General features: G+C 37.5%; 1 protein-coding gene across 1 annotated transcript; it reads left to right on the forward strand.

Annotated features, from left to right (window-relative positions):
• The first annotated feature begins 10,416 nt into the window (after positions 1 to 10,416).
• LOC113176364 (olfactory receptor 10K2-like) lies at positions 10,417 to 11,791 on the forward strand. Its single transcript, XM_026380831.2, has 2 exons — positions 10,417 to 11,113; positions 11,730 to 11,791. Exons 1-2 carry the CDS (start codon positions 10,417 to 10,419, stop codon positions 11,789 to 11,791), a joined length of 759 nt encoding a protein of 252 aa, XP_026236616.2.
• Positions 11,792 to 12,039: the final 248 nt, after the last annotated feature.

A 12,039-nucleotide genomic window follows, 5' to 3' on the forward strand; every position in this document is an offset into this window, starting at 1 on the left:
ATTTACTCTGCAATTCCATGCATAAATTTTGAGATGTGCAAAATCAACATGTGGGCATAGAAGCCAGAAAGATGGCTCCTCAGATAAGGGGTTGTTGAATGTTTTACTTCTAAATCTGGTAATAGACATGCATACATCCCTTTGTGAATTTGACTTATATACTTTTATTATGCTTTAATAAAATATGCTTAAAATTTAGGAAAGAAACAGGTTGGAATTCTAACTTGAAAGGATAGTCTCAAAGGAATAATGAATGACTTATTATATATCACTTTAAGTTCTTTATGAGTGTAATGTACAAGATATTATGGTTTTCCAGTTGTTTCAAACTTCATAAATACATTACAATTCCATGAGGCAAGGTGTATGGTTTCATTCATCTTTATAACCCCAGAATATTAGAATAGTGAAATTCACAGTGATTCAGAAAATATATATTTAGCAAAAATTTTAATGTTTTATAGCAAAATTGTCTATAGTGTGTTCAATGGGTAAATAAATATATTTCTACAATAATTTTGTTTCAATTAACATAAGAATTGTACATCTTTAGATTTCCATCATCTCAAAGATTTATCATTTCTTTGTGATGAGAACAAACACCTCTCTTCTAGCTATTTTTGACTATGTGATATAATCGTGTAACGACAATCAACCTCTGTGTGATAGAATACCAACATGTGTTCCTCCTCTCTGGCCATGACTGAGCACGTTAGGCAAGCTGTCCCCATTCTCCTTTCTCCCCGACCCTCCCCAGCCTCTGGTAACCACTCTTCTGCCCACTAGTTCTATGAGTTCAGATCTTTCAGATTCCTCATCTTAGTCAAATCCTGTGATATGTGTTTTCTGTGTCTGGCTTATTCACTTAACCTTATGATCTCCACTTCATCCACGTTGCTACAAAGGACAGGACTTTGTCCTTTTGTGACTGGAGAGTATTCCATTATGCATAATACATCTTCTTTATCTGTCTATCAGTGGACACCTTGGTTGATTGCATATGTTGTTTTTGGTAACCAGTGCCTTAAAAATTGGGAGTGTAGGCATCTGGTATTTTTATTGTATTCCTTAGGGTAAATTCCTGATAATGGAATTGCTGAGTCATGTAGTAGTTTTATTTCTTGTATTTATGAACTTTACTATTTTCCATAGTGGCTATCCTAATTTACACTCCTGTCAATAGTTTACAACAATTACCCTTTCTCCACATCCTTACCAGCATTGGTCGGTCATTTTTTCTCACTTTGATTATGTCATTATAATTTATAATTGAGGGAAAATGTTATTTTATTCTGGTTCTCATTTGCAATTTTTTTCCCTTCCATAGACTGTCTCTTCATGTAGTTACGCAGAAGCCTTGTAATGCAATGTGATCTTTTTTGTCTACTTTTTTTTTTCTATTTTTGCTGGTGCATTTACTTTCTTGTCAAGAAAGTCCTCATTTAGATGAATGTCATAGAGTGTTTTCTTCTAGTAATTTTATAATTTTGGGTTTAACTTTGAAGTGTTTTGTTTGTTTTGCATGGGAATTGAATACAAGGGGGTTTTTACCACTGAACTACATTCCTCATCCTTTTATTTATTTATTTATTTTTTATATTTTGAGACAGTGTCTTGCTAAGTTGTTGAGGCTGACCCCAAACTTACAAACCTCCTGCCTCAGCCTCCCACATTGCTGGTATTACAGGAGTGCATAACTCTATCTAACTACATTTATATTTAAATTTTCAATCCATTTTGAGTTGATGCTTTTTATTATGGTGAGAGATAGGAGTCTAGTTTAATTCAAGTGGACATTCAGGTTTCCTAGGAACATTTATTAAAAGGAATGTCCTTGCCCACATGTGTGTTCTTGGCTCCTTTCTAAAAATCATTTGGCTAAAAGTGTGTGGGTTTATTTCTGCTCTATTGATCTATATATTTTTTCTTATACCATCACCATGCTGTTTTGGTTACTGAAGCTTTGTAGTATATTGTGAATTCAGGTCAGCATGGTGCCTCTAGCTTTGTTCCTCACGCTCAAGATGACTTTGGCCATTCAGAGTCTTTTGTTCTTCCATACAAATTTTATGATTTTTTTTAATTTAAATATAAAATATAATAGCATCCACCTGAGGCTGAGACAAAAGGATTGCAAGTTTGAGGCCAGCCTTAGCAACTGATGTATGATATTAGCATTTTTGTAAGGATTATAATAAATATGTAGGTTACTTTGTGTAGTATAGGCATTTTAGCAATGAATCCTTCCAATCAATAAACACTGTATGTCTTTCCATTGATCTCTGTCCTCTTCAATTTCTTTCATCAACATTTAATAATTTTCATTGAACAGAACTTTTACCTTCTTAGTTAAATGCATTCCTAGGTATTTTTGCAGTTACTATAGACACCGTGGTGGAAGAGTGTGGCAGAGGGAACCAGCTCACATGCTGATCAGGAGAGAGAGAGAGAGAGAGAGAGAGAGAGAGAGAGGTCTTCACTTACCAGATACAAATATATAGCCCAAAGCTATGCCCCCAATTCCTGCCTCCTCTAGCCATACACCACTGCCTCCAGTCACCACCCAGTTCATTCCATCAGGGATTACTTCATTGATTAGGTTAAGACTTATCACCCAATCATTTCTCCTCCAAACCTTCTTGCATTGTCTCACATGTGAGCTTTTGGGAGACACCACATCTAAACCATAAAAATTACTGACGATGGTTTGTTTTTTGTAACCTGTTTCCATGTACCAGTTATTTCCCGGTTTAAGAAGCTAATTTATATCAATATCCAGGTGTGTGTTGTTTGTAGGCAGTTTTTCCTTGTTATTTTCACTGTCTGCCACCTAAAACCGCCCTGTGGTTCTGGCTCTAGGCCACCTTGGCTGCACACGTCAGAGGCAGCATAGGACTTAGGAGGTCTGACACTGAGAACCAACTACCATGCCCACTTCCCTCTCTCCCTTCCTTTAAACGGTAGACGGAGGTTTGTTCTACGGAACACACAGGAGAAAGAATCTGGAGGATGGGGAAGGAGGACAGCTCACTACAAGGGGGCACAGTTGGCCTGTCCTTTCAGTTCCTCTTAGGAGATGCCTGGAGACCTAGGAAGTGAGATGCACATCTAAAACTCAGACCTTGAGAGGGAGGAAGCTGCAAAGAGGTGGAGGAATAGTGAGAGAAAGCTAAAAGAGGGAACTATGGGAAAGACAAGGGAGAGGTAAGGCGGGTGGTGTGGCAACAGCAGGTGATTTTGAAATGTTCTTTGAAACTGAAGTAAAATATCCAGGACTTTGAAGCTACCCTTTTGGTGTCTATTGTATGGGATGGAGAAGAAATCTAAGTCAGTGGTCTGGATGCTTAAGGAAGGGGCCATGGCAACCTCTCATGGCCTGTTGTGTGTCATCTCCAATTCCTGAAGCCCCGAAAATGTTGTAGAGAGGAAATTTTATTGGAGGACAGTCTGAACAATCTTAATCCAGTGTAGTCGCCATATAAACCAGGGAGCTGGGTGGGTTAAGCATAGATAAATAAACCTACACACTTCTCTTAGGCTGTAAGTCTGATGTTCTAAGGAATGACACAGTCACATTGTTTTAGAGACACTTTGTCCAGATAACCAACAATTACTTAGAGATGCATTAATATAATTAGCACTTCTATACCAGGAATCACATCACAAGTATTATTTTATATCTGTAAACAATATGACTCGTAATTATCTATGTTGGCTCTTTAAATAGTGAATGTGAACTTTGGTGCTTAACTTTTAGCCCAAATTTAATAAATATATTGGGCCTCATAGAATATATTTCTATATCATGATTCCTCCTGAATTTATCTTGATAATATAAAATTACTTTACCTTTCCTCTAATTCCTTAATATATTGAAATAATATGTTTACACTTGCCTTAACAGGATATCTTGTTAAATCATCTCAGATCCATCCTTGAGTGAGATAGGATCTTATCATTTAGAATTCCTTGGTCTGTAAATAACAGATGATTCAACTCAAACTGACACTAGCAAAAATCAAATCTATTGACCTATGTAAGCTGAAAAGTCTAGGGATAAAATGGCTTCAGGTACAGGTTGACCCAGAGTTCAAACAGTTACCTGCAGGCATCTCATATTTCTGCTATTTCTGCCTTTGTTTCATTTTTAAAAATTTTCTTAAATTGTAAATTGACACAATATCTTTATTTTATTTATTTTTATGTGGTACTGAGGATTGAACCCAGTACTTCACAGGTTCTAGGCAAGTGCTCTACCACTGAGCCATAACCCCAGTTCCCTTTGTTCCATTTTTAGTCTAAACATGATAGTCTCTGACACCTTCAGCTCACCGAGTCCAGTCCAGAAGAAGAACAAATTCATTCTGAAGGGAAATCAAATGTCACGAGACAAATTTGAATTTTACTTCATTATCCAGAGTTGGATCATTTGCCCTTCTGGAACCAAACATTAGAGCCAGAGAAAATGCAGCATGCTCACAGCTTTGGTGCATAGCACCCACTCCATCCTGGAACTTGGGGGTGAGTGATTGGGTGAGATTAGTGGGAAAATAAAACCAAGTAAAATTGGAGTACTCAATGGGAGCAAGAGCTGGGCATAACCACTAACATGTTCAACATATGGACTCAAATATGTTAAATTCCACGTCTCTGGTTTCTTACTTCTTCAGGGGCATCATGTCTTGTTTCCAGTAGCTCTTTTGTTCTCAGTGTCATTATTTCTTCATTAATTCGTTACTTGATGAGTTCTTAGTAGGGCATCAAGTCACTGTCAGAGGTCTTAAACATCCATTGACGTAGGGATAGGAAGTGATGTTGACAACACCCTGTGGGGTTCTGGACAATGGAGTCGAGCAAGAAAAATTAACTTGGGATGGTGAGATGGGTGAGCTCATTATCCTGACCAGAACCTTCACGGTAAAAAGCCACTGCTCAATCTACCCTCTCAGCCTGACAACAACCCACCACCCAGTTGTAAGCAGAAAAACAGATTTAAGGCTAAACAATTTTGCAGTGTACCAGCTAAAATGAATTAATTATCTGTGTAAATGTTCATTTTTGTCCTTCTAATAATATAATAAATTGAGAACCTAAAGTTAATACAGTTTTCTAAAATTGCTGCATCTGAGAGTGGCTAAGAGCATTATGCTCCCTAAGCCCTAATGTTGGGCCCAATTTTCAGCAATTGGATGTTTGGTGACTTGCCTCTATTTTCCACAATCAACTCACCTGTTAATTAAACCCAGTGTGACATCTCTATGATAATGGCTTTGGCATCAAGAGACCCACGGAAGAACTCTATTCTCCCAATAAATAAAATGAAAGTGCCAATGGCTTTATCACCATCATTAGCAGTGGCTTGTGTAGTCTTTGGTCAATTGTCACAAAATGGCAGGGAGAGACTGATGACAGTTGCTTTGGTCTGGGTCTGAGACTCCAGACCATCATTCCATCTCCTCCCCTGAGTAGGTATCAGCAGCCCCGACCCATTTCAGTACTTCTACTGTTTCCTGTCTGGTAGCCTCTGCCCCTGGCTTCTCTCAGGAAGAGGAAAATGGGAGCCTGTTCATGAATAGCGGACAAGCGTCTCGGACTAGCACCTCCTACACTGTGAAACGGGACAATGGACAGAGTATAACTGCAAACACCCAGCAGGACTTAGGCCTTCACATCTCAGGTAAGAAGGAGAGAAGGAGACGGGCCCATGCTGGTGCAGAACCAATAACAAGAAAGGCCACAGTTAAAGATCTGGAATCCAAGCAAGTATCAGTTAACTTTTAATGTGAACTTCCACAAAATGGTCCATATAAACTTTATACATATTATAAATTAAATAACTCATTGCTTCTCCTAAACTTACATAGATGCTTTTGGTTCTGACTTAACAGGGCATTCAATGATATTTTAATTACAAAATCTTAAATAATGACCTTTTTTTAGAAAGAGCTTTATTAGTACAAAGTAGACAAAGTTGTACTACCTAATACAGGGCTGATTGTGATTGCTTTGCAAATACAGTTGATGGATACAAAGACACAAAGAAACCCTGCCTTGTGGGAACACAAAATCAGAATCTGGCAAAACCACTAGCAAAAGCAGACAGAAAGCAGGTAGGTACAGGGGGAAACACAGGTGTGAGTGCTATGCAAAAAGGGAAAGTTGTTTTTTCAGGCAGCATCATGTCATGGAACCACATTCATCTGAAAGACAAGAAATCTCTTTTTTTTTTTTTTTTTTTTTTTTAACTAAACATCCATTCAGTTGCTTTCTGGTCTTGGATCTTTCTAGCATTCTCTGTGCCCAAGTTTTTCATCTGTCAATGTAGACTACTAGGCTAGATCTTTAAGATCATCTACAGCTGTAACATTTGCCACACTGGTTTTCACAGGCCTCTGTGAAGTGATGCTTTTCCTTTATAAATGTGCACATGCAGTAAAACAGTGGGATATTTTTTATTTTCAATTCCAAAGAGCCAATCAATATTAATAAAAAAATTAATCAATTCAGTCAAATTGTCTACATCCGTGATGTCATTTAGACTCAGTCTATATTTTTGTCAAAATGCTCACATGTAGTATTAAGATATCACTTGTTGTTCAAAGCCTTCCCTGAAGTTTTCTGGGTTTTTTTTCCTCAAGAATTCCAGGACATTTTGTTGGCTTTGAACCATATTAAATAAGATCCATGATAGTTTTCTTATACTCTGCACAGCCATTTGCTTCTGTTTTCCCTGAAAAATGAATAATAATTTTATTTTTATATCTGTAGTTCTTAGAACATAAGAGAAATCATAAAACATGTGAATTACTAGACAATCTGCTCCAGTCTTTGGGAGCTCAATAAACAGTTGAAATTGATGCCTACAAATGTAGATAAAACCAGCTTTGTAGAATATGCATGCTCGATAATTACAAAACATCTGTAAGGGGGAAACTGATGTATGTGACTAAGAATACTTACAATTAGACTTCTGTGGTTTCTCCTATCCTGCCCGCAAAGTAGAAAATGGGAGCCATCCTTTGCCTTTGACCAGAGTCTAAATATCCTACATATAGGACCTTACCTAGAGAACAACCAGGTACCAAAGTATTTGTGTGGTATTTCAAGGTTGGTAACGCTTGCATCTTCCCAGTGCAGAACAGAGCTTCATGGAAAACCAAGTTATTTACACTTAGGGTAAAGAACCTCGGAGAACAAGGATCCCTCCTAAGTTTCCCCTATCTGGGAAAGTACATAAAACATAATAATAAAGTAATGAAAGGGCAGTATTTAGTAAGCACTTCCTAATTATCGAACTGGTCTCTTTCATATAGTTGATCCCAATGAATCCCCTCCAATAGCCCTGGGAAGCAGAAATTCCTCTTCTCATCATACAAGGGAGGAGATGGGCCATGAAGATGTTAGGCCTCACCACTATAATACGCCAGATTCAGATTAAAACCTACATCTGTCTCAACTCAAAACCCATTTGATCCCTGCATTACCCGGCTTCTTAGGGGAAAATTTCAGATCACATATGTAGAAACTCATTAGTAGTATTGATAATTAGGGAATCTAAAATTAGAGAAAGGTAACAGTGTGTCTGTGATAAATCTATGAACCTACTGGGCAATAAAAAGTCTTATGTTAGTTTTTGGCAAATAACCACAGGAACAACATGGAGCAAGAAGAGTATATTTGTCCCTTTCTCAGAGCTGGGGAAGTTTAAATACTATTATGGAAATAGAAACACCAGAGATCAGGCAGCACTCCTTTAGCAGAAGCAATGGTGCTTGCCTATATTGGTGCTTGTATCTGAATTTAAATTCCCAGAAACTCAATAGTACCATTCTCATGATATTGTGCCAAGCATTATTTAGTTCATCCTGTCCGTAACAGATGTAAAGAAACCTAGGAATAAGTTTTAAAAATTCTTTATCCATTCATCTATTGATGGGCACCTGGGCTGGTTCCATAATAACTTGGCTATTGTGAATTGCACTGTGATATATATTGATGTGTCTGTATCACATATAAAATGCTGATTTTTGTTCTTTTTCTAAATGTTGAAGAGTGGGATAGCTTTTTGAATAATCTCCATACTGTTTTCCAAAGTGGTTGTACTAATTTGCAGTATATGATTGTATCTTTTCCCTCATACCATCACCAGTGTTTATTAGTATTTTTGTTCTTGATGATTGTTATTCTAATTTGAGTGAGATGAAATCTCAATACAATTGATTTACATTCTCTGATTGCTGGGGATAGAAATAGTGAACATTTTTTCTTATATTTATGGGGCATTTTATTTCTTCTTTTGAGAAATATCTGAATAGGTCAAAATGAACATTGCTATTCTGTATAGCTATAAAGAATTAATAAAAATATTAAAAATTATTTTCTATGGATATATACAAGAGTTGTCTTAGTAGTACTCTTATAATTCCAAATGAATATCAATCATGTAAAACACTATGTTTTAAATAATAATCTCTTCTGAATATGTCTGATTCTTGAACCAAAGTCAACATGAAGCCTTGGGCTGGGACTTATTTATATGAGTATCATTATCACATACAGCTCCTCACACATGATTATAATCATACTGCTTAATATTCATTGTGTACTGTCTGGTATTCTTGAGTCAATTGTTCTGTGTTAAGGTTGAACACATTGCCAAAGTTTTTGTTATTACTATCAGTTAAGGTAATAATTAGTGATATTTTTAAATGGGATGAATAAAGTGTTATTTCTATAATGTCTATATTCCAATATACTTTAGAGAGCTGCAAATGTACTAGAAATTGGGAATAATATTAAGTGTATGGAGTTCCAATGACCAGCTATCCTATTCAGAACTATTTTCTTATTTTAAACCAAAAATATTTTTTTTAGGTTTGAATGAATGATCACTAGGACATGTGGTACATAAATCCTTAAAAATTCTTGATATTGAGCAATCTTCATTCCCAGGGTAACACTCAGGATTCTCTTACTTCATGAATTTGATGCCATCAATGAGATCAGTAATAGCTTAACAAGTTACTTTTTTTTTATTTATCTAGTAATTATTTATTGAGAGGTTATTAAATACTGGTGACTAAATAGAAATCAGGTGAAGACACATGAAATTCCCATCTTTCCATCAACAGTACAAAATCTAGTGGAGAAGAGAGAGATGAGAACAATTCAATCTAATACTTTAAAATTAAGTGAATGTCTTATTAAATTATCTTTTGATGTTTTATGTGAGTTCTGAAGAAGAAAGAACTTCTCTTACCAGGACCATGGAAGCTTCCAGAAAGTGTGGACTAGCTGTGACTTCAGAACAGCTATATAATATCTACAAGTATAAATGGGTAATAAACAATTTTGAGCAAGGAATAAAGACAAAGAAGGCCCAAACTTCTTTTCCTAATACTAACACATAATGGTACAGAAGAACATTAGAAATATAGTTTGGTTCCCTAGATGAAAGACTTTGAAAAACTGGAGGGTTTGAACTTTATTCAACAGGCATGAGTAAAATTTTTGAGGACTGGAGAACTGTCATGAAATTTATGTATCAGAAGGTTTATCTGGCTTCAGGGGAAAGATAAATCAAAGAGATGTGAGTAGTAGTGGGCAGGAGAGCCACAACATAATTTCTGTAGTGGTTAAGGGGAATGATGGACATGCACAAAAGTCCTGAAAAAAGATTGCGGTTCTGCTGTGGTAGAAAAGGCTCTCAGACTTGCACTGGAGGGTGTGTGGCCTGCTCCATCTTGGGCTAGAGGCACTTAAATAAGAAGTGAATGTTTCCAGCTGTTGGAGCCGAATAAGAATACAGAGGTAATAGTCAGCATAAAGAGAATATGAGAAAATAGAAATAATGATTCCTGCCAAGAAGTAAAGCAAGGAGTGTGGAAGAGAATATAGTTTGAGCTATGGAGAGATTAAATTTAAGAGTTTAAAAGTATAAGTTTTGATATAAGGAAATACAAACAAAAAGAATATGAAGATATATATATCTATATATCTATATATAGATATAAATTTCAGATGGTCTACTTTCTTTGCAACTGTGGGAAATCTTTCCCTAAAATAGTGTGGATGCAAGAAAACCAAATGAACAAGTGTCAAATGAACAAGTGGAAAACTTGAAATGTCAGCCACCTTGTGGGGATGGAGACATGGTTGAATCTGAAATGGCAAGAACTTCTTGGCTGTGGTGTTAGAATGACCAAGGAGACCTAAAAGCTAATGTAAACTGACTCAATTTTAGGTATTTCATTTACTGAAAAATTAGAAGGGAGAAGGAATGATGTATTTTGAACCCCAAATATGAGAATGCCTGCTCTGCCATGACTAATCTCCAGTGATTCTCATAATTTTCAGGGAGCCTTTTGCCACTCTCTCTTCCTCTCTCCTGGACTGTTTTCTGAGGATGTACCCTCCATGGAGTGGACCAATGACACCGTGGTGAGAGAGTTTGTCTTCCTGGGCTTCTCTGCTCTGGCTGGGCTGCAGCAGCTGCTCTTCGTGGTCTTCCTGCTCCTCTACCTCTTCACACTGGGCACCAATGCCATCATCATGTCCACCATTGTGCTGGACAGAGCCCTTCATACCCCCATGTACTTCTTCCTCTCAGTCCTCTCCTGCTCTGAGACCTGCTACACCTTTGTCATTGTGCCCAAGATGCTGGTGGACCTGCTGGCTCAGAAGAAGACCATCTCCTTCCTGGGCTGTGCCATCCAGATGTTCACCTTCCTCTTCCTGGGCTGCTCTCACTCCTTCCTGCTGGCAGCCATGGGCTATGATCGCTACGTGGCCATCTGCAACCCGCTACGCTACACAGTGCTCATGGGCCATGGGGTGTGCTTGGGATTAGTGGCTGCTGCCTGCGCCTGTGGCTTCACTGTGGCTCAGATCATCACATCTTTGGTTTTTCACCTGCCCTTCCACTCCTCCAACCAACTGCATCACTTCTTCTGTGACATCTCTCCTGTCCTCAAACTGGCATCCTACCATACCCACTTCAGTCAGATTATCATCTTCATGCTCTGTGCATTGGTCTTGGTTGCTCCTCTGTTGTTAATCTTGGTGTCCTACATTCGTATCATCTCAGCCATAGTCCAGTTTCCTTCCACCCTGGGCAGGTACAAAGCTTTCTCCACCTGTGCTTCACACCTTATGATTGTCATTGTCCACTATGGCTGTGCCTCTTTTATCTACCTAAGGCCTAAGTCCAACTACTCATCGAGCCAGGATGCTCTGATATCAGTATCCTACACTATCCTAACTCCATTATTCAACCCAATGATTTACAGCTTAAGAAATAAAGAGTTCAAATCAGCGCTTCGTAGAGTTGTGGGAAGAACAATTTCTCTGCCACATTAATGTGGATCCTTCCTTTCTAAGCAGTGAAGCACAAGGTTAGAATTAAGGTGGACCTCTCATTCAGGGGGGAATAATCCCCAAAGTGAAATTGATCAAGCAATTGAGCAACATGTTCAGGGACAGAGAATATTACTCCCCTGTTTCCAAATACAAAGTTCTAAAAAAACGTAACATCTTGACTTGATCACATGAATTATTTCCAATGTCAAGTTTTTCTTCTCAATTGAATGAAAAATAATAGATGGAAACTATAAGAAAACATACATTCATTCAGAATTCTAGGCCTGGCAAACACTATCACAATCTCAACCAAACTAGAAACCAACCCTGGAAAATATAAGTAGATACCTAACTCTGTTCCAGGAACCCAGGAAATCCCTGCCTCTCCCTTGCACTCTTTCTGAATATTTTCTGCGTCTCAGTCTTTAAATGACATAATATTTTTCTAATGCATGTTACAAAGTTTGGTGCATAAGATATATTCAATTAATTCTCAAGTAAGAAAATTATACACTTTCTCTGTTGCTAATGGATTAACAGGAGATGATATTTTTCTAATTTTTTTATGCACCAGAACATATCTAAATTTGGTGGGCATACCTTGGAGATATTCCTAGCAGCATATGTTGAAGACAAAAAAAATCTAAAATCACAAAGATTGGCCAAGAAAGGCAAGCTAAA

Source organism: Urocitellus parryii, chromosome 11 (genome assembly GCF_045843805.1).
Source record: "Urocitellus parryii isolate mUroPar1 chromosome 11, mUroPar1.hap1, whole genome shotgun sequence".
Lineage (NCBI taxonomy): Eukaryota > Metazoa > Chordata > Mammalia > Rodentia > Sciuridae > Urocitellus > Urocitellus parryii.

Excerpts from the sequence above, each read along its gene's own strand:
- LOC113176364 (XM_026380831.2), top strand. The coding sequence starts at position 10,417 with ATGGAGTGGACCAATGACACCGTGGTGAGAGAGTTTGTCTTCCTGGGC. Across the intron at positions 11,114-11,729 it reads CCAGTTTCCTTCCACCCTGG|GAAATCCCTGCCTCTCCCTT; the intron begins GCAGGTACAAAG and ends CCAGGAACCCAG.